This window comes from Pipistrellus hanaki, assembly GCF_964339955.1.
Source record: "Pipistrellus hanaki genome assembly, chromosome: 3".
In the NCBI taxonomy this organism is placed as follows: Eukaryota; Metazoa; Chordata; class Mammalia; order Chiroptera; family Vespertilionidae; genus Pipistrellus; species Pipistrellus hanaki.
In genome coordinates this window covers 75,251,906-75,274,390 of record NC_140505.1, presented here as the reverse complement: position 1 = coordinate 75,274,390, position 22,485 = coordinate 75,251,906, and the positions used below count along the sequence as shown (strand labels likewise).

At 41.5% G+C, this 22,485-nt stretch overlaps 1 protein-coding gene across 9 annotated transcripts in view; it reads left to right on the top strand.

Moving 5' to 3' along the window:
- The window catches only part of ENOX1 (ecto-NOX disulfide-thiol exchanger 1), a 559,063-nt gene extending 538,810 nt beyond the window's left edge, over positions 1 to 20,253 (top strand). For all 9 annotated transcript variants that reach the window (XM_084876551.1, XM_084876549.1, XM_084876547.1 and 6 more), the window contains 2 exons: positions 7,742 to 7,827; positions 19,301 to 20,253. In XM_084876551.1, coding sequence (XP_084732677.1) covers positions 7,742 to 7,827; positions 19,301 to 19,432 — 218 coding nt within the window. In that variant the 3' untranslated portion in view covers positions 19,433 to 20,253. The remainder of the gene's footprint in view (positions 1 to 7,741; positions 7,828 to 19,300) is intronic.
- Positions 20,254 to 22,485: the final 2,232 nt, after the last annotated feature.

The window sequence follows — 22,485 nt, the reverse complement described above, 5'->3', positions numbered from 1 at the left end:
CTTGGCACTGGGCCCAGTGCGGGCTCCTCCTTGGCATAGTTACGAGTGAAGAATGAGACTGCTATCCATGTGAGACACATTGTTCTTCTCTTGGTCGTTATCTGGCAGAAGGAGCACCTGGTTGCATTTTCAAATTGCTACATACACTCACCTCAAAATGACAGGTACACCAGGGCTTGAGAAGCTGGCATGGGAGGAATAAATTCAGGAGACAGTCCAAACTTCATCCATCATATATAGATTTTTCAACTACAGGGTTATTGAATATGACATCAACTTAGAGATACTCCAAGGAAAACCAATTATTTTTCTCTCTGATGATATACAGCTGTAATAACATGCCGTGCACCGGTTTCATAAGACATGCTGATGTGCTAGCAGCTTCCAAGAACCCAAAATGAACCCATATGGATTTAGCAACTGGATTTTTCTTCTATTGGAAAACATGTCAAACTCTGACAACTGTTTCCCTTTTGCTCAGTGTGACTTTCCCCCCATGATGCTTTTAGGGTCAGAGCAAAGCCCAGAGTGACCAGCAGTGCACTTTCCCTCTTTGTTTAAGTATGAGTAATACAGACCACTTCAAGGTTCAAAAAAATGAGAATGGGCCTCTATTTTCTTTATTTCATTTCCCGCTTCTCACTTCAGATAGCTTCTCCGTTTATGTTCTACTCGGAGAACAGTTTGTTTATACTGTCTTCTAAGTAGTCCCTCTGCTAAATGGCTTTGGCCATTCATACTTTGCAGATACCTGAATATTAAACAATAAAGACCACCTCCAGAGGTTCTATGGGTCGGCAACTAAGTAATTGCGGATTTTTTAAAGAAAATCAAAGACCATTTTTTCATGGAACTAAATAACTTTATTCTGTAATGTATTGCCCATTTTGATCAATGACCTTTTGCCATCTTTCAGGCAGCATCATAATCCCACGTTCAAAAAACTTCCGGTTTTTATTAGCAAAAAACTGATTCAGGTATGATTTGACATCATCATCATTATTGAAATTTTTACCATTCAAGGAGTTTTGTAAAGATCGAAACAAAAAGTAATCAGATGGTGCAAGGTCAGGACTATATGGTGGATGTGGCAAAACATCCCAACCAAGCTCCATTAATTTTTGCCGAGTGACCAAAGATGTGTGTGGCCTTGCATTGTCATGATGGAATACAATACCTTTTCGATTTGTCAATTCGGGCTGCTTTTCTTCAACTGCATTGTTTAATTTCGTTAGTTGTTCAATGTAGACATCAAAATTGATCGTTCGGTTGGGTGGTAAGAGTTCAAAGTAGACAATTCCTTTGTAATCCCACCAAACTGATAACAAAACCTTCTTTTGATGAATATCAGCTTTTGATGTTGTTTGAGTTGGTTCACCTGGCCTGCTCCACGATCTTTTCCACTTGATATTGTTGTAAACAACCCATTTTTCATCGCCAGTTATCAGTCGTTTTAAAAATGGATCATTTTCATTATGTTTCTTTAGCAAATCGCAGCTGCTAATGCGTTGCGTTAACTGTGATTCTTTAATTTCGTGAGGAACCCATGTATCGAGTTTTTGAACATAGCCAAGTTGTTTTAAGTGATTTTCAATGCATGTATGTGATACATGAAGCTTCTCTGCAATCTCACGTGTTGTACTGTGACAGTCCGAATTGATTATTGCTTTGATTAGGGCGTCATCAACTTCAACTGGACGACCAGAGCGTTTTTCATCTTTGAGTGAAAAATCACCAGAACAAAATTTGGCAAACCAATTTTGACACTGCCGTTCTTTTAAGGCTTCGTCACCATAAACAGCACATAACTTTTTATGAGCTTGCGATGCGTTTTTCCCTTTGCGGAAATAAAAAAGCAAAATATGACGAAAATGTTCCTTTTGATTTTCCATTTTTCAACGAACGCCAAACGAAAACTACAAAACAGATCAAAAAACTTTTTTACTGATTAACAGCTGAATAGCCAACTATCAAATAACAAAATGTGTTTTACATTTGTACTACGTCTGCAAACCTAAAAATTCAACTGAAGCCATATATGTGTGAAACCCGCAATTACTTAGTTGCCGACCCAAGTATGAGTAATACAGACCACTTCAAGGTTCATAGATAAGAACTCTGAGAGGGACGGAATGACAAAATATGAGTCCCAAGTCTAGTTCTAGTTAAAGAGAGGAGTTTCTAGTGCTGGAGCTACTTTATTTCCCCAACAAATATTTATAATAGAATTTTTGGGAGTTTCCTGCATGTCTGATATGTCTGTAGTCAGGAATACTCTTAGCAATTTCCCTGGAACTTCCCTTAGAATAATTGCACCACATGGACGACAGTGGGCCTACTCTAAGTCAGGCTGGAAGGCCAGGAGCACAACAAAAATCTGCCCTCAATTGGAAATACTTATTGGTAAACTCTTCATTACATCTGGATGCCTATGGTATATGCTATATGTGAATATATTCAGATAATTCAATACCATTTTGATACAGAAAAATGTTATATAAAAAATGCAGTGGCACAAATTTTGATTCCCTTAATTGCCTATAAGGTAAAGAGAGAGTGAAAAATATGCAATTAAAATGGCTTCCATCTATAGAGAACATACATACAACTGAGGCTTGTCCACGCCAGAGACAGGTAGCTCTATTGGAGGAGCATCATCCCTTACATACACAAAAATGTTGTAGGTTCAATTCCCATTCAGAGTACATACCTAGTTACAGGTTCAATCCCTGCAAGTTGGGGTATCTATGAGAGGCAGATCAATATTCCCTTTTCTTCCCTTCCCTTCCCCTCCCCCCTCTCTCTCCCTAGAAATCAGTAAAAAGAAATATATCCTCCAGTGAGGATTTAAAAAACTATGGCTAGAACTACCCAACAACAGTCAATCCTAGTTATTAGTGATGATCTGTGACACTAATTTATCTGGGCAAAAGTATGTATTTTTTCTAGACATTCTCATGACCGTTTTTATAAATTGGAGTCTTTAAGGAAATAAACTAGGTACATATCACAGAAGATCAGTGAGATTTCATTGGTGATATTATTTGGAGCTTTATAGATTTGAATCCTAAGTCCCTTGGGAGTTCCAACTTTCTGTTGGATTTTCTGCTTGGCAGTTAATGGGGACAGAGTGCTATGTTCCAATTCAACTAAAGCAGATAGGCCCTTAGAAAGCACTTTATTATTTGACGTCTGGGTAATTTTTCAATCAGTCCTTGTGAAGACAGGTTGACATATAATTGGACCTAAAAGAATTACATCTTTATGGGGGAATAGCAACGTAACATTTTATATCCCAGGACACATTGGAGCAGCTTGACATTGCCTGGTGCCTATGCTATACTCCTCCTTCATTTCACATATGGCCTGCACGTTGCTTTTGGCATGCATTGAACTGGTGTGGGATAAAATGAGTCAATACTTTTGATTTAGTACCAAAGCTTTGGAGCTGTGTTTGGCTGGAAACCACTGGCTATTGTTTTGAAGGAAAATGAGTCAAAATGATTTTACTGATAGACGAATAGTTTTGAAGAGATGTTAACAGAGAAACTCTGGGTTTGTATCACTCCAACTTCTTTTGCTTTTTAATTTGTTCTGTTGCCATAGACTTCTAATCCCAGAATCCCTGGCCCCCTGTCAATGCTAGTCATCATTGTAAATCCCACTCAGATATAGTACAAACCTTCTCAACAACCCTTTTTATAAAACAGCTGTTCTGAACTTCCCCGGGTCTCACTGCATCCTCTGAGACTTACTGATCAGGCACACTCTTTACATCCCGGCTCCTCTGCAGATCAGGACATACATGTCATGTGTAACCAAGATGCTCCTTTACATCAAGCCCTCCCCCTACTACCACCATGGTTTCCATCACTGTCTGATTTCAAACATCTGCACAGACCAGTTTAAATATGAATTAGAATGTTCCCCCTAATACCTTGGTATTAGGGAGTAGAATGGATTGTAGATACATGCACTTAATAAAGGTTGAGTGATGATTTTTTGATGTTTTCAGTGAATAGAGTTGAGACTACATTTAAGTTGCACCTAAGAAGAGTAATTAGTGGAGTGTAATCTCCTTGAGAAACTACTGACCACAAAGAATGAGTCATTGAACTAAATATTTTTGGAGGAGGTGGATTAGGGGCTTACAAACAACAAATGCATTTCTCACAATTCTGGAAGTGGGGAAGTCTAAGATCAAGGTATGGCGGATTCTGTGTCTTATGAAAGCCCACTTCCTCACAGACAGCTGTTCTCTCTGTCCTCTTACTGTAACCTCACATGAAAGGTGACCTAAATCTTGTTTCCAGACACAAATGACCATATCAATAAATCAGCAGACATTTGTCAAGAACTTTCTATAAAAATGACCTTCATTGTGGGAAGAAATCATCTAGGTCAGTGGTTGCCAAACGGGGGTCTGTGGACCGCTGGTGGTCCGTGAGGTTCGAAAGGTTGGCGACAGCTGATCTAGGCAGCCTGTTTAAGAGGCAGAATCTTTAGCCGAACATGCACAGCTTCTGTGTATTGTGAAATCTGAGGTAATACTGAAGCGGGCACTTCTGGGGCCAGGTTTTGAGCACTACTTACTGGTCTGCCGTATGACAAGAACTGTGTGAGCAAAGGAATAGTGGTGACATGATGATCTCTTACCTCAAGAGGTTCATAAATGAATGAGAAAGAAAGCAGTTAATGACAATTAAATGTGATTGTTACTAAAATCAGAAACACAGAGAGGGGCTACTTATGCTATAGGTGCCTTGTCGGAAGAAACAATACATGCAGTTTCTCTGGATAAACAAGGGAGTTTCAAGGCCAATTCAGATACAAAGAGAAATTTACTGAAAGGCCCAAATATAGTGCTTACCAAATAAGTGGACCAACCTACTTTTTGAACTTTAAGCTTTTAGAATCCCAAAGTGCTGAGAACCATCAGCTCAAACCACGAGTGTTTGATCAGTCTTCTGCCACTGACTCACAGTCTTTCCTCTCTCCATATTCCATAATGGCTTTATCACTCTGCAGTTGCCCTCATGGTTTCATGGGAGACCCAGATTTCACATAGCATCATCCCTGCTACTCTCCAAGTCACAGAGCCTTTGTATGCGCTGAGCACTTCAGGTTGGCTATGGTCAGGCCTCCATTGGTTCTTAGAGAGATAGCTGTTCCTCTGCAGCGCTAAGGTTCCTGGACATCTGAGGGCTGCCCCCTTCCCCAGTGAGCTGATAGGCCCACAGTTTTCTGGGCTCCCCAGAATACCAGTGTGGATGTAGGGAAAGCTAATCTCAGCCAGAATTATGCAAGGTGACACAGTGTGGAATGAAACTCCTATTTCCCATTCAACTCAAAGAGAATACTGCACTGACTAAACTGAATGTACAACTTATTATTTTGTTCTTATCAGATAAACAAAAAAAATTATAAATTCACAAGACAAAAAGACGGGAGTGGGAGGGATTGGCCCTGTGACAAACCGTAAGACCTGATGATCTTTAAACAGTACTAATCAGGGTTAGGCCCACTCTCTGCTGGCCTCACCTGATGACTCCCTGAGACCCCCATGCCAACACAAAGTTGTGCAAGCACCCAGTGGGTAGCAGCTAGACTTGGTATAACTGGAGACATTTGTTAAGTGGCCTCAGACCCAGCGCTGGCACCAAGTTTGAACTGATAGTCTGGTGAACACCACTCACCCCTACTTGGTGACCCACTGTGAACCTTCCTCATGCAGCTCTTTCAGTGACTGAGCCTAACAGACAACTTGCAGGGGGAGAAGGGGGTAGTGCATCTTGGGGTGTCTTCGGACTTTTGCTGACCTGTCACTGGCCTGGTGCTGGGAAAAGCCGGCATTGCTGTACAGCTTGGCCCTTCCCACATGCACCCAGCGATAGGAGAGGAACCAAACAACGCCACCTAAGTACACTAAAAGTGGCGATTTGCCACCTAAAGATTCTAGTTACCATTATTATCTCAGAATAAAATGGTAGGTCTTTAATATCTCAAGAAAAACAGATCAACTCGTGGAAGTGAGATCTGATCTTTATAGAGAAATGTAATGAATTATTTCTATCTTCCTCATTTCACTGCAAACCAATACAGCACACCCAAAAGCAGGGTTCTGAGAACAGGTGTTTGAGAGCGCTTATCCTGATGCTTCAGAATAAACTGGTAACTTTTCTTTAAAAACTGGCAGGCATCCCAGAGAGTCCAAGTATCTCACAGGAGATCAGGGCGCCGTGAGAGCCTATCTCAGATCAATCCAGGGTCGCCGGCTGTTCACAGGGTGCCCTCGCACAAGAATGAGGAGCTCTTGTCCAGTGCTCCCCTGACTGCATTTCATACAAGGTCATCCCTTTGCTTCGGCTTTCAAGCATCAAAGCTTCCAAATAAACAATGTGAGGGCTTATCCTCAGATTTAAGTCATCTCAAAGCCTGCTCAGCAGAGAACTAAATAAGTGGCATCTGACCATGGTTTCTTAACAAATAGAAGCAAGGTCCTCCTGCCCACTACTATGATTTTGTGTGTGAGAGCAGGGAGAATAAAAAGGCACTGCTTTACTTCAGCCCTGACACCAGCATCAAGCTTTTCATTTCTCAGTACAATGTTGACAGCTGATTATTTTTTCCACGATAAAAAAGCCTTATTTATTTATTTATTTATTTATTTTTAAAGCCTTCTGATTTATACTGAGTGGCCAGATTATTATGATCTCTGAAAGAATACATAATAATCTGGCTATTCAGTGTATATCCTATATAATAAAAGGCTAATATGAAAATTGTCCCCTCGACCGGGAGTTCAACCAGCAGGTAGGCCAGCTACCACCCATGCCCCCTCCCCTGTCTAGGCTAGCCAGACCCCACTCATCCCACCCATCCACCCATGGATTAAATCATGCACCGGGCCTCTCTCTCTCTCTCTCTCTCTCTCTCTCTCTCTCTCTATATATATATATATATATATATATATATATATATATATATATATAGTGTATATACGCACACATACACACACTGAATAGCCAGATCATTATGCATTCAGAGATCATGATAATTATGCGTTCAGAGATCATAATAATCTGGCCACTCAGTGTATATTAAACTTTAGCCAAGCCATCCATTCATTCTTGGACCTTTTGAATGATCTTGCAAGTTACTAATATGGCAGAGAGGAGGAGAAAGCAAACTGGCTCCCTTCAAACAGCAGCCAGGGAGCAATAACAAAGGTTTCAGAAAGGATTTATGCTTCCTTCAGTGGCAGTTAGGGGAAATATGGATTAAATACTTTTTGTAACTAGCAGCTATAATTATCAAGGAAATTTGAGGCAGCATAATTTCTGACACAGCTGTGTGAGTCTTTTTCACACGACCAAGTCCACCGAGGGAAAGAAAAGAGATAATTTTATCCTTCTAATAACTACAATTTTATATTGGTAAATCAAGCATAAAATTGGTAGTTGAAATGCTTCCAGGAGCCTTTGTTTAGCAACACCTTTATTCATCTACATCTTCTCTCAGGCTCTTGCTTCTCCTACTACTATAATCCATGAGGTAGTTATGTCTGTTGTGTTACTGTGACTGTCTTCAGAGCAGCTGTCACTGAATGCTTGTTGAATGCTGTTAGAAATGGCAAGACCATAAATAAGGTGGCCTGACAAAACCTCATTGGAGTTAGGTGACATAGATGAGACTCGTATTTGCCTCTTAATAATGTCCAATGTTTGTCTCTTTAATTCAGGCATCATATCAACGTTTCTTCATGTCCATCCTTTCGGAGCCAATATAGAATATCTTTGGTCATACATGCAGCAGCTGGACTCCAAGGTAAGCTCTCTCTCTCGAGGGGACTTGCACTGCTGGAATTGACATGCCAGTTTCTGGTTTCAGGGGGCCTGTGAGTGCATTAGGGGTGCACTAGCATATGGAGCTCAGTCAGCACTTCTCCTCTACAAGACCTGGGTTTGGGGCAGATTGTTGTTTTCTTTTCACTTTTGTCTTTGTAGAAAGAAGAGCAGTTATCCAAAATGGCAGTGACTTTTTCAGAGATGCCAAATTACTTTAAAAAGCATATGAGAGATTTAAAATTGCAGGTTGTCCCAAAAGTTCCCAAAACAAGGGAGAAATCAGGTCAGGGTAGCTAATGGGCATTATCCTTAGACCGTGTTCTCATAGAATTCTATGTTCAGGACTCCACACAAGAGAGGAAAAATCACTTCAAATAACATAAAGCTCTGATATGACTCTCAAGAAAACTGTACTAATGGTTGCTATTCAGCATTATTCTCTAAATGACAAAAATAACTCCTGAGTCAGCTTTGTCCCTCCAGGGTCACTTCCAGAGTCAGGACATCACTCCTCATTTCCCTGTGGCTGTTTCTTTCATCTACAAATTGCTGCACTCCTGGCCCATTGCATGCTTGTGTGCCTGAAGAGAAGGGGCACAAGAGCTCAAGTTTTGTATGGAATTCCAGTGAACCAGGAGAGGGCCCCGACGAAATAAAGGGATGTCATTAGCCATAGCCAGTACTGCCTGCGGAAGCTCTGGAAAGGGATGGACACAGAATCAAACCGAGAGGCAGGGCCTGTCACTGAGTAGCTTGTTAAATGTCCTGCTGGAAAGAAAAATGGAAATAAGAAGCTCTTCCATGGAGCATAGAGAAGTGCATTGGGTGTGTAGGACCAGGAGCACAGTCGGCAGTCCTCTCCCCCTGAAATGCACGCATTAAGTCATTCTAAGCGTACGGTGGTCAGTGTCAGTTACATCACTGCACTATGTTCGTATTTTGATTCAAGTGATTTTACCAAATCATGATCCCACAACTGTTTGCCATTTCTAATAGGGCTTATACTTTGCCTTTGAGAGAAGAACAAAAAGTATTTTTTTAATCACAGAGATGCATGCCCTTTTATTCTCTCACAGCTGGTGATGGGGTAGGCCAAACAGAGCGAAAGAGAATGAGGAGACTGTAGAGTCATAATAATGTTGTCTTCTTGATGGGCTCCCCTCATAGGGATAGTGAGGTGATAGAAGATGCTCATTTTAGCTCACATGGAAGAAGAGGGGAGAGCTGGAGATGTCACTTTGTTGAAATAACCCATTGAAAGGGTTGTTTTTTCCCCCTCCACCAATACCATTCTTCCTTAATACATCCACTACCTTTGCCTGGAGAATTAAATGTAATACTTCTGGCACCAATGTGCTTGGCCTAGAATAAGCTCTCAAGAAATTATTCCTATCATCGCCATTATCTTCCCTTGTATTGTATTGTTGATGTTTTTTCTCACCTTTATGGAAATCCTAAGTGGGAAGCCTTTGTGGAGAGGCTGTTGGGTTTTAGGATGAGCTGAAATGGCCAAAGAATTCACTTGTACTTTATCTATGAATTCCAGGGTGCTGTCCCATCTGCCCCAGCAGTGTGGGTTGCTGACATGTGATCTGAACATCTGTAAAGTGTGTGTGTGTGTGTGTGTGTGTGTGTGTGTGTGTGTAGTTGCATGTAAAATCACCTGGGTTGATAAATAACTATTTTGGTAGAGTAGAAGCTCTTGTTTTATTCTCACCCTCAAAACAGAGTGTCCATCATCCGTTTGCTCTGGTGAGGCTTGTGTGGTCTCAGACGTCTCAGAGCAGAGAATTCACATACCTGGTCTCTGGTCATCAAATGATAGGCCTTCATAGGCCTTCCGGGAAGCGATTCGGTCAAAGGGAATTCTACTGCATCCCAGACTGGTACTTTCATTTACAAGATAATGACGAAATACACAGGGTCTCCCCCAGACAGCCCTCTGTCTCCTGAATGAAATGCTCAAGAGAACTGTCAAACCTTTCTCTAGTGCCCAAGGTAAAAAAATATATATATACGGAGAAAGTGCTCTGACTTAAAAACTCCTGGGTGCTAGTGATTGGACTAAACATTCTTTCTATCCCAGCGAAGCTGAAAGGATATTGACTTTTTAATCCAGAGAGCAAATTATTACTCTATGCTGGGATTCCATATCCTCAGGGCTTTTAGCAGAAAACAAAATGATGAAAGGTTGCCCACTAAATATCCACCAGGGCCTTGTCCCTGCACCAGCTGTGCAAAGCTCATAATCCCAGAGCCAGGGCTGCAGCCAGCCCGGTCATGTCAAGGCTGTCCAGTGCAGTGGCCTGGTGCACCTGCCTCGAGGGTCACAGGGTGCCCTCCCCTGATCCCCTCACACACAAAGTTTGGTCAGTGTTGCATTTAGACAGTGGCTTAAATGCCCTTCTGCCCTTCACAACATGGGGGTGTGAGGGGTGCTGATTCCAGTAGGATAGCTCTTTTAAAATTCCTCTTAGAACAACAATTTCCTTCACATAGGACAGCATCGCCATAACCACACATGGTGTAAAATTACATTTACATTCTGCGTATTCCAGTGCTGATGAGAGCAAGGAAAACAGGCTCAGTCCAGCCTGCAGTGGAGCTTTTTTATTGGGATTTTCCCAAAGGCCACATACGGGTTTAAGAATGATGAGAAATGGAAGGAGAGACAGGAATTAATTTCAGTTCTCCTGGTCATGTAAATTGCACAGGCTCCCTAAAACTGTGAAAGCCAATAATGGACCATTTTCCAGTTAAATATTATTCCTGCTCTTGAAAATGATAATTGCATATCCTTCTCTTCTCTACTGCCTTTAAATCACTCGCTCCCACTTACTCAGCTCTGCTGTATCAAAAACATGACCAAGTAAGCAATTCATTCAGAGGAAGACAGGGAAAAGGCAGTAGGGGTGCAGGGATCCCTGAAGCTGTGCTGAGTCAAAAACCATGTCCTGGGCACAAGCAGGTAAGCTCTTCAGATGGCAGCACCATCTTAAAAATGGTTTCTGATCAATACATAGACTCTCCCACATCAGCCCAGAACCCTTCAATCCTAAGGAGCAAGGAGTCGAGCATTAGCAGGTGAATATGCTTATCTTACAGCCAAGGGGCAGATCCTGTGCCTATCCTCTGACTTGTGTATTCTTTTGGAGACCAAGACCCAGTTCTCCAAGTATGTCTGGCTGCTCCTTCTATATACCTGCAGCCTCTTCCCAAGGCCCACTGAGTGGAAGCTTTGATTCTGAAAACCAGACTTGGCATAACGTAGCTGCAGATGCGGGAGGATTTAGACAGGCCTGTCATTTGGGCATGATACCACTGCGATAGCACTGTATGGTGCATGGCCCCATGTACATTTCCCAACACAAGGTTAAACCAGTTGCATTTCTGTACTAAAATAAATAAATAAATAAATAAATAAATAAATAAATAAATAAATTGTCTCTTGAAAAACAAAACTAAAATATCTGGTCAGTTTCAAGAGATTCAAATCAGCCTTATTTCGAGAGCATTCTTTCCCAGACTGTAGCTAGGCAAAGGGGTAGGTGAAATGTTCCAGTAGTGTTTGTAAGATTGCCCACCTGAGTAATTTTTAATAGTATGTATATTTAATAATATGTATGTTCTCCTAAATAACTACCTGTAACAATGTATTAATGATTGAATGAGTTTTCTGTTGCTCAGGCAGGCTATAATGAATGTGTCTTTTTAGATACCACAACACCTCAGGAAAACTTATGACATATGCCAAGCATTGGAGGTAACGATACTTCCATTTGGCTACATAAAGAATAAAAAGACAGTTGGTGTCCAACCAGTGTGGCTCTGTGGTTGAGCTTTGAGCTCCAGGAGGTCATGGTTAGATTCCTAGTCAGGGTACATCCCGGAGTTGTGGGCTTGTTCCCCAGTGAGGGGCTTGCAGGAGGCAGCCAATCAATGACTCTCTCTCATCATTGATGTTTCTATCTCTCTCTCCCTCTCCCTTCCTCTCTGAAATCAATAAAAGTATATTTTAAAAAAAAGACAGTTGCTCACCTACAGCGAGAGATATTGGCAAAGTTACCAGAGACCTGGTGAATACTCAGGTAATTCACTGCTTTTCAGATACTCAGCACTGTCCTAGGGACTAGGAAGAATAGGGACTGGCCAAAGAACAAAAGAAATTTAAGAACCCTGCTCCCAAAAAGCTTGTGGTCTAGTTGAGGGAATGCTTTAATATCTATAAGCCATCTTGAGAATCAGACATGAACTAATGAAGCGCTAAGTTGGGCAGACAAATATTTAGTGAAATATAAGATAGAGAAGAGTGAAATCACTGAGTCATGATTATTAACGGGAAATATCCTTGAATCCATGCTTAACCTTGTGGCTTCCCTCTGGGACATGTTAATGCTTCTCACCACATTTCTTCCTTTTCTCCTCCTTCTCCCCTTCCTTCCTTCTTTCTGTTTTTTTCTTCTCTCATTTTTCCATCCAGGTCTTTCTTTTTCTCTTATCTGTTTCCTTATATTTATCTTCTTCTTTCCTTTTCTTTTCCTCTGTTCCTCATTTCTCACTTATTTTCTTATTTCTTCCATTCTTCTTTCCTGTGTCCTCCCACTCCCTCCCCTCCCCAAACCCACTTGCTGTATTTCTCTTGCAGATGTTCCCAGCACAGTTTCTGTGTGCGGAGGCCATGCTTTGCCCAGGGTTGTGAAAACTACATGACAGGCTACCAGTCAGTTTATCTTGTGGAAGGAAATCTGGGTTTACAGTCGGCTACTCTGACGGCACAGCCTGACAAAGCCTATGTCGGTGTCCTTCAGTGCCTCAGACAAGAACCCCTGGTCCCTTGGTTCCCCTTGCCTGACTGATGTGGAGCCAACCATCCTTATAATAAAATTGGTTCAGGTCTGCTTGTGTCAATTTACACATGTGCTGAGAGGCCTGGCGAGGAGGCAGAGGGCTTGGACTAGAGTCAACAAATCAGAAAAAATTCAAGCAGGCCTTACAAATTACTTCTGTGGTGTTACCAACCACACAGCCTTTTTGACACATGGAGCCTTTATTCCTTATTATCTTTCCTTTTGTTCTTTTTTTAAATTAGAGCAAATTTAGCCTTTCTAAAAGAATAAATGTTAGACTTAGAAATTTTTAAGCAACACAGGGATGGGAGGGTTCACTGACAGCATCAAAGGCTGAAAATACACAGACCCCAGTTTCTTAGAACAAAAGCCAGCTGGGAAGAGGGGAGTAAAACTGTTTATGACGACCTTCCTCACATTCTGGAGCGCCAAATACATGATGTGTGGGAAACTGAGATTTCAGAAAATGGAAATGAAATAAGTGAAGATATTTGTAAAGTAAAAGTTCTTTGGCCATAAAAAAAAGAGGGAAAAAAAAAAAGACAAATTGAATTTTCTCTTGAATTTGTGTTGGAAATTCAAAATAGAATATGTTACAAGGTTATTTTGTTCTGGTTTGGAAAACATTTAAAAACCATTAACCTAACCAGATAGCAGTTTCTCCTTGAACTTTCTTCTGGCATGAGATACAGACATCTTTAAGGAAATGCTCCAGAATTCAGCTAAGAGCCTTATTAAATGGATATATTAAATAGACTTTCATTTGAGCTGGACTGTTCTATAATTGTGACACATCCCTGTCCACATTATTTACATCTTCATGGCAGAATCAGGCTATCACTGTGCACTACTAACAGCAACTTAGAGTTAATTACTTTTGAGGACACTAATTTCCATCATATTAATTTCTAACTATGTCAAAATCTGAGGAATAGCTAATTGGGTATTCAAAGTAAGTATTCCGACACATTTCAAACCCCAGTTTCACTGCTGCATTGCTATGTGTCTTTGGACAACTTATTGAACATCTCTGTGCCTCAGTTTTACCCTCTGTACTAAATGACAATACAGACAGCATTCCGGACAGTATCTGGCACATAGCGCCAGTGCTGGCTGCCGACTGTTTTGTGCTTTAAGCAGGGGTCCTCAAACTTTTTAAAGTGGGGGCCAGATCACGGTCCCTCAGAGAGCTGGAGGGCCAGACTATATGAACTACTAATTCCTACTGTAACACCTCGGCTGCGCTCACTGCCCAAAAAACCTGGCGGGCCGGATCAGACTCCTCTGCGGGCCGCATGTGGCCCGCGGGCCGTAGTTTGAAGACCCCTGCTTTAAAGTATCCAAAAACCCATTATATTCTCTCAGTTTGAAATCTTTGCCCCAACCTTGTGGGCAGATTAATTTAAATGTCTTGCCCAAAGATGGAAGCCAGCACTCAGATCCAGGACTTCAGCTCATTTAGAGAGTTTTTCTCCCATTCCTTTGTCTTGCAAATGAGAAAACATCCAAAAGATAAAGTGATTTAGACAAGGTGGTGAAGTGGTTTAATGGTTATTGATAGACCCTCCCTTCCTCCAGTTAATGGACAGATGTAAACCCCAACTGTGGCCAGACATTCCTGAGCACTGAACCACCAATCAGAACTGCCAAATACCCTAAGCCCCCGCCGGATTCCTAAGTCCCTAGGTCCCTAATCACCAATCAGCATGTGCTGAGTGTCCTAAGCCCCGTCCCCTATTCTCCCCTTAAAAGTACATGGACCCCTGCCCTCGCTCTCTTCAGAGCACTCTCTCTCTCTCTCTCTCTCTCTCTCTCTCTCTCTCTCTCTCTCTCTCTCTCTCTCTCTCTCTCAGCAGCCGGCAGTGGTACTCCTCTCTCTTCAATAAAGCCTGTGTCCTGGCATCCCGGTCTCCGGCCCTTCTCTATTTCATCTATCAGTTATGCCACGAGTACAATCCAAATTTTTACATCTACATTTCTTTCTTCCAGCAAGTGAGGAGTTTATTTGCTTGTTTAATAAACTTTCTGTGAGATAAAGCACATAAAGCTCTCACTCCGTGCCCTGGTCAGTGAGGACTCAGGAAATGGCAGCTACCAATCTTCTGCTGCCTTTGTGGTTGAAATCAGTTAATTTCAGGTCAAGAATCCATGGAAAACAAGATTCCCCATAATCTGCTTGCTGCTTTGGTGAAAGGTTCATGTGGGGTTCCTTAGTATATGAATGCATATAAGCCTCTTGAGTTTGGAATTTTCCATTTTTTTGCTGTTGATGTTGATGTCGCTCTGAAGTCTTTATCACAGAGACCTTGCCCTCCTTACAAGAAGCCTTCCCCCAGTGGCCCCTATCCAGGAGCAGGCAAACAATGACCAAGAGTATTATCTCTGGTTCTCCTTCCACAGTCCCCACCTGCTGTGGTGGTTGGCATCTGTGGTTCAGAACAAGGCCAGGGAGCCTGGATCTGTACCCCAGCTCCACACTTACCCCGAGTTACTCTGCACTAGGTACCTAATCTCTCTGGACTCCAGTTTTGTCATTTGTAAATTATTCCCTCCTTTATGAGAGTGTAGTAAGATTAAATAAAGCATTTTTATAAAAGAAATATATCTTTATTGATTTTGAAGAAGGAGAGGAAGAGGGAGAGGGAGAGGGAGAGGGATAGAAACATCAATGATGAGAGAGAATCATTGATTGACTGCCTCCCACATGGCCCCTACAGGCTCTCCCCCTACGCAGAAGAGTCTGGCAAGGAAAAGGTACTGGGTGACAGATTTTATACCTTTTACAACCAGCTGCAGGGCTGCTGGGTGGCATTGCCTGACCTGATGATCCCAGCTGGCCTCTCACATACAGATTATCTTCAGATCAGGTCTTTATTTTACCCTCAAGAATTCAACTTTTAGAGAACCAAGACAGGTAAACATCTGTACTTGCTGCCTCCCACAACCACGTCAAAATTACAGCTAAACTACATAACAACTATCATCCAAAACTTCAGGAAAGCTGGCTGAATGGCAGTACTACAACTAGAGAGCTGAAGAAGAAAGTGCATTGAGACTGGTCGTAGGAACAGAGGCATGCAACGTGCTGGCATCTGGGTGTTCCTCTTTTTCAATTGGGAGGGAATTACAAGCTCCCACTTACTCTGAGCTCCAGTGCCTGGGGAGACTCTAGGGGGCCCAGACACACAGGGAGAAACTGGACAGTCTGGCATCGGGGCAGGAACATGGGGGCAGGTTTCTTTCAGACAGAGGTGCTCACAACGGTCATTCTTCCTGTACTGGAACCTACCTGGTGAGAGCTGACTGGCAGCCATTGCTGTTTGCTCTGCCCTGGATAGATGGCACCCAGCACATTAGTTTGTGCCCCAGGGTGTCCAGAAAAAGGGAAGTTACAAGTTACCCAGACATTCCTCCGGGTATGTTATCATAGATGCAAAAAGACAAATAGGCTCATTTAAGGTAAAGGTCTGTAAAGATACCGGCCTAGGATATAACTACCCACCATAACTGCTTTTAGTTAAAGTTTAATTTCAGACCATCCTTTGTGGGTACTTTAAGTCTCTGAGTTTGCAAGACTGACACGCAGGCCTTCCCTGAGCTTGTACGCTTACCATGTGGCCCTTTTCATCCATAGGAGCTTGTTTAGAGGAGAACTTGGCTTCATAAAGCTGAAGGAAAATTGCCTCCAGACCAACTAGAAATTAGGTTTGACAGTACATCTCCCTGTACTCATTTCTTGTGTCCTAGGAACACAGAACTTGAACCACTTACCACAAGAGGTTTGATATTAGTGTGTTACATCTATCAGCATTGACATATGGTATATATAGAAAGTGTACTTGTGCTAGGTACTGTGCTACATCCTATATAATAAAGAGGTAATATGCAAATTGACCGTCACACCCTTGCACAAGATGGCTACCCCATGTGGTCACAAGACGGCCTCCACAAGATGGCCAGCAGGGGAGGGCAGTTGGGGGCAACCAGGCCAGCAGGGGAGGGCAGTTGAGGGCAACCTGGCCAGCAGGGAAGGCAGTTGGGGGCGATTAAGCCCGCAGGGGAGGGAGGACAGTGGGAGGGACCAGGCCTGCAGGGGAGGGCAGTTGGGGGCAACCAGGCCTGCAGGAAAGGGAAGTTGGGGGGGGGGGGGGGCGGACTCAGGCCTGCAAGGAAGGGAAGTTAGGGACAACCAAACCAGCAGGGGAGAGCAGTTCGGGGGGGACAAGGCCTGCAGGAGAGAGGAGTGGGAGTAACCAGGCTGGCAGGGGAACAGTTAGGGAAGTAGTTAGGGGGTGATCAGGCTGGCAGGCAGAAGTAGTTAGGGGCAATCAGGCAGGCAGGCAAGCAAGCAGTTGGGAGCCAGCAGTCCCAGGTTGTGAGAGGGATGTCCGATTGCTGGTTTAGGCCAGATTCCTGTGGGATCCCTGTGGGATTGGGCCTAAATCATCAGTCAGACATCTCCTGAGGGGTCCTAGATTGAAAAGGATGCAGGCTGGGCTGAGGGTCAACCCCTCTACCCCCCCCCTCCCCCCCAGTGCACGAATTTTGTGTACTGGGCCTCTAGTTTTTTATATAAATCTCCCAATAACACTGGGAGGGATATTGTTATATCTATTATACACATGAAGAAACTGAGAGTTACAGCTACTCAATCACCTGTCCAAAGTCTCACAGCTTGTTTGAGGACTAGTGCAGATTAAAATCCAAGCCTATCTGATTTAAGTTCTCATTCTTAACCCAAATATTCCTGAACATACAAATACCTGGGGTGATGGTTAAAAATAGATTATCTGGTCTATACCCTAAGATCAGCTAAATCAGAGTCTCCAGAGAAGTGGCTAGATCATTTGTTTTTTTAAAAATAAGTACCCCAGGTGCTTGATAAAACAAAACAAACAAACAAACAAACAAAAAAACCCCAGCATCCATGAGTCTTCACCTACAACCAACTACAGTGCTGGGGAGAGCTTACAGCATGCCAGTGCTCAGGTCCCAACCACATACAGTAGGTTCACCCCAGCCTGTCTTTCATAAAGCAGTTATGCCATGCACTCCGGTTTCCCAGCTATAAAGTGGAGGAAGTAACAGCTGCCTCGCAGGTCTCAGGAGTGCTGTGAGCATGAAGTGAGGACACTGGTGGAGGTGTTTTGTACAGTGCTCAGTGAAGTATGCTTGTCAAAACCACTGAGAACCTTTCATCATCTGCTTAGTAGGCTTTTGTGAGTTGATCTGAGAATCTAATTATCTATTTAACAGGATTTTATGGGGAAATGTATTTCAGATTTCAAAATAATTCACCGGACAATTTTAGAATAATGTTGATTTCAACTTTTAGAGCTACCACTACTTAAAGTTTTATATTATAGGCCCAGAAATACTGAATACACCATGTGAAATCTTTTCCATGTGAATATTAAGTCAACAGTTGAATTGACTTCCTGGTCTCTTTGGTCTCCTTTAAAATTAGTCTTAATAGTGTTAAATGAAAAGTGTAGACTCTAAAATGGAAAATAATAATCGGTCTGATTCATCCAACATTTCTATGCTAAGCCAGTGGTCTTTACACATCCTGTTACTCCCACTGGCTGAGGCTGAGAGAGACTATCTTGGTAGGGGTCACTTAGTGCATAACAATAGTAGATAGAAGATTCAAACAGAAATGTCAGACCCCAAAACCCAAGGTCTTAATCGCCTCGCTATATAAGATCCTCCCCCATGCACAGTTAGGAAGCAAGCACAAGAAAACAAGAGCAGTGGCTGTGTTCGAGGAGGATTGTGGTTAATTAGATTTTTTTAAGAGGAAATGAATTATTGGTATGAAAGGGTATGAAATTTAAAAATTGGTAGAAGAAAAAATTGAATTAAAAAAAATTTACTTGAATTTTATGATTAGATACCAAGACTGTTGCCCTAGCTGGTTTGGTTCAGGGGATAGAAGGGACCCCAGTTCGATTCCAGTCAAGGGCACATGCCTGGGTTACAGGCTTGGTCCAATATGCAGAAGGCAATCAGTCAGCGATTCCCTCTCATCATTGATGTTTCTATCTCTCTCTCCCTCTCTGAAATAAATAAAAATATATTTAATAAAAAAGATTTATTGCTGTAGGTTTTGGCTTTTATTTCTGTTCCTGATTCATTGTTGTGGTCTGTTCCCAATGAACATTAAAGGTAGATAAAGAAGTTAGAGTGTCAAGAAGTCTACCCATGTCCTCGCTACCCTCACCGAGTTTAATACAAGTGCTATCATTGTAGAGCAAAGTGGTTTTCTGGAAGTGGTGGTGACTTACTCAGAGCCCTCTTAAATCCCTCCCCCTATCTCCTTTTATATCAAGGGAGGGCTGGTCAGGCATGGCACCGCCAGCAAGGGTGCCATCCATCTGAAGGGTGAACTTGGAATTTTCTGTCTGTTTGCCCCATGCCCCGCACCACCAGCTGCTCACAGAATGAGAAATAATCACATTCAGCCCTTTCCTCAAGTTCCTTTTATAAGGACAGCCAGCTATAAAGCCACATGCTGTTTATCGCACTGAAAAAGCACATCCCAGCCCCTCGCCACCTTTTAGATGAGTTCCTTTCCTAAAACTGACTTTACTTCTTTTCTAACAGATATCTGCAAATGAAATTGAAATGCTTTTGATGAGGCTGCCTCGCATGTTTAAACAGGAATTCACAGGCGTGGGAGCAACACTGGAGAAAAGGTGGAAGTTGTGTGCCTTTGAAGGAATTAAAACTACCTAACTATGGAAAAAAACTAGACACATGTCTGGAAACGAAGCTGCCTGCACTCGTCCAGGACTGTGCAGTGAAGACAGGAGGTTGAGGTTGTCCAGGGTAGGACCTCGGCGGAGCCAGTTAGTTGTATCTGTGGCGTTCTCTTGTGAGTGGAAATGTATTGTGTACCAGTTCCCTAAACAAACAGAGCTTCTACAGTGACAGGTCTATGTCCTCTGCAAACCAAACAATGACTCCACAATCATAATGATGGCAAAATCTTAAAATATGCTACAATTGAGAATAGCTCACCAAACAAAATATTTAAAGTTAATGATGGTGTAGCAATGGTTGTTGCTAGGCTACAGAGTTGTATATGTAATGTATAGCTAAAATCATTCAATGACATTTTCCTAAAAATCTATGTTTCTGTTTTAGCAAAAAAAGGGGGGGAAGAGAGAAAAAAGTAATTTTACAGTGAGGAAAAATCATACCAAAAGAAAACTTGAATATGTGTCTGAACAGTTATTGTATTTTGTAAATTAAGTTATATGGTATTCCAGGGACTTTTGCCTATTGAAGAGGCAGAAAATGTGATTGGACTCCTTGCTATGCTTTACCAAGAATATTATTTTTCTAATGTAACAATTCTCCATCATAAGTTCTTTTAACACGGACTGCATAACAATTTTCATAAAATGTAAATAAAGGAAAAACTAGTGCTACTGTCTTGTATTTGGTATGTAATATTCAGGTTTATGCATCAAAATAAACATTCAGTAAATATTCCTGTTACAAATTTTATAGCAAAGATATTAATTTTTTTCAATAAATATGACTTCTACCATATTGGTTTTGCAAATTATTCTTTGTTATATTTTAATTCTTCCTTAAGAAATTTTCACATTATTCAGCCCCATCTCGTATTCCATCTTTTACAAATTATTATATGCACGAGTGACATTAAGAGACAAAACATTATTTAAAACAGGAATATATAAAAATTGTGAAGTGAAAAGTACTAAGAAAAGGAGATCATATAACATTACAGTAATTGTTTGAAAAAATAGCAAGAATAACATCCAAAGGAAGTCAACATAAAATTTATCTTTGTTTTATGCATTATGGGCAGTTACAGAGTAACCAATTAGTTAATCTTATTAACTCCTGGATTTATTTATTTGTATGTTTGCTGGAATACATACAAGTTACAAAAAAATTAAAGGATTCATACTTGGATCATTAATCTAAACAGAATTTGAGCTTCTCCTTTTTCTTTTAATTATAAGTAAAATGGAGTTTTAAATTGCATCTCCTTTCTGCTTTCTTATATAAGAATAACCAAAAGAAAACTATTCAAGATTTATTAAATTAAGTAAAACATTTTTAGGGGAATAGCTGACACTGAATGATCTTTGAAATTATAAAAAGAGGTTCATATTTTCTATTGGATTATTGTCCTTGGGATCTTTTTATTGAGCCTTGGTTAATTAAGGTACTTTTTGTACCTCTCATAAATATCTACACATGTGTTATGTTCAGGCTCAATGCTAATGCTGTGTATATGGAGATGAATAAGAAAGGACACTCTTTTTAATGAGCACAGAGCTCAGTGAGGAAAAGACATTTCCCAGGAGTTCCTATATGATGTGAGCCAGATGACAGGAAATATGTGACAAGGGTGTTATCGGATTCAAACTAAATGGCGATGTCATATCAAATGTTGAAACAATATTCCATCTGTTGATGCCCACTATCACCATCATCCTGGCACATTTATCTCTACATCAGGAGGCACAAAAAGGGATACAATAGTCAAAAAGATGACCTCATTTACAGATGATATTATTATGTAAAATATAAAATCTAAGAGGGTCACCTGAAATATAATTAGAAGAAGAAACTAGTTAAGACATAAAGTCTGGAAGGGACACAAGGTACCACCATATAGACTATTTCTGATTGAAAGCATGGGAGATGTTTTCAAATTTACATTCATACTTTTGACTATAGCCCATAGTCACTTTAGCAGAAGTATGCTCTGCACAGGGTAAAACCTTAACACAGAGCTCTGATTAGGAAAAGGAATTGGAGGGGCCTTATATTAGATTTGACAACAAGACACTATTTTTTAAACATGTGGTCCTGAGTTTTTGTATTTATACTTAAAACTAATTATAGTAGTTATCTAGGAATATATTATTTATAAATTTTAACTTCAATTATGTGAATCACTTATTTTTGCAGAAAACAAATTCTAAATTCTTTCACAGGCATTCGTGTTCAGCTGGTACTTTAGAAATTACCAAGGAAGGAGCTAGCTCTGGTATCTCTGAGGGTCATCTGAAGTCCATAGAAGTCTGTCACCCCATCCTCTCTAATCTTCGGAATAGCCCTATATAAAGTTACTACTATTTTCCCACAAGGAGAATGCGATTCAGAAGTTTTGGGTAATTTGATCAAGTTTGCACAGTTAGTACGTTTTGAATACAGAAATTGAACCCAGGGTTGACTGACTCCAAAACATGTTCTTTTTATCACTATGGCATGCTTCTAGTTCAATCTACTCCCACACCTCCCACGAGCCCAGTGCCCATCCAGCGCCTTTGGATCCCTGCCATTCTCCTTTCTTCCCGCCATCCCTTGTGCATGGATAGAGATGTGAAGACTCTGGCCTCTCCTAAATCTACACGGCAACAAATCATGCTTCTCAGATTCCAAGAACGAGCAGGACATTAAAGGTTTGGAGAGCCTCATCATCTGGCCCCAACGGGCCTTTCTGGCTTGCCTTTTCATTGCTTCCCGGAGTAAGACTAATATAATATTTTTTGCCTTTCTGCTTTTTCTCATACATTTCTATCCAAATGAAGTGAACTTACACCTAGTTATCCTAATTCTACACAGCCTTCAGAAGAAAATGCAAACTCCTCCCGCCCCACCCGCCCCGTCCTGGAAGTGCTGCTCCATCTCCCAGCAGAAGTCATTTCTCCTGCCTCTGCTGGGCCAGCGGCATTGACTGTTTCTTCAGGACTTATGGCCAGCTGTCTCTGTCTCATCTCCCTACGAAATTGCATACTTTT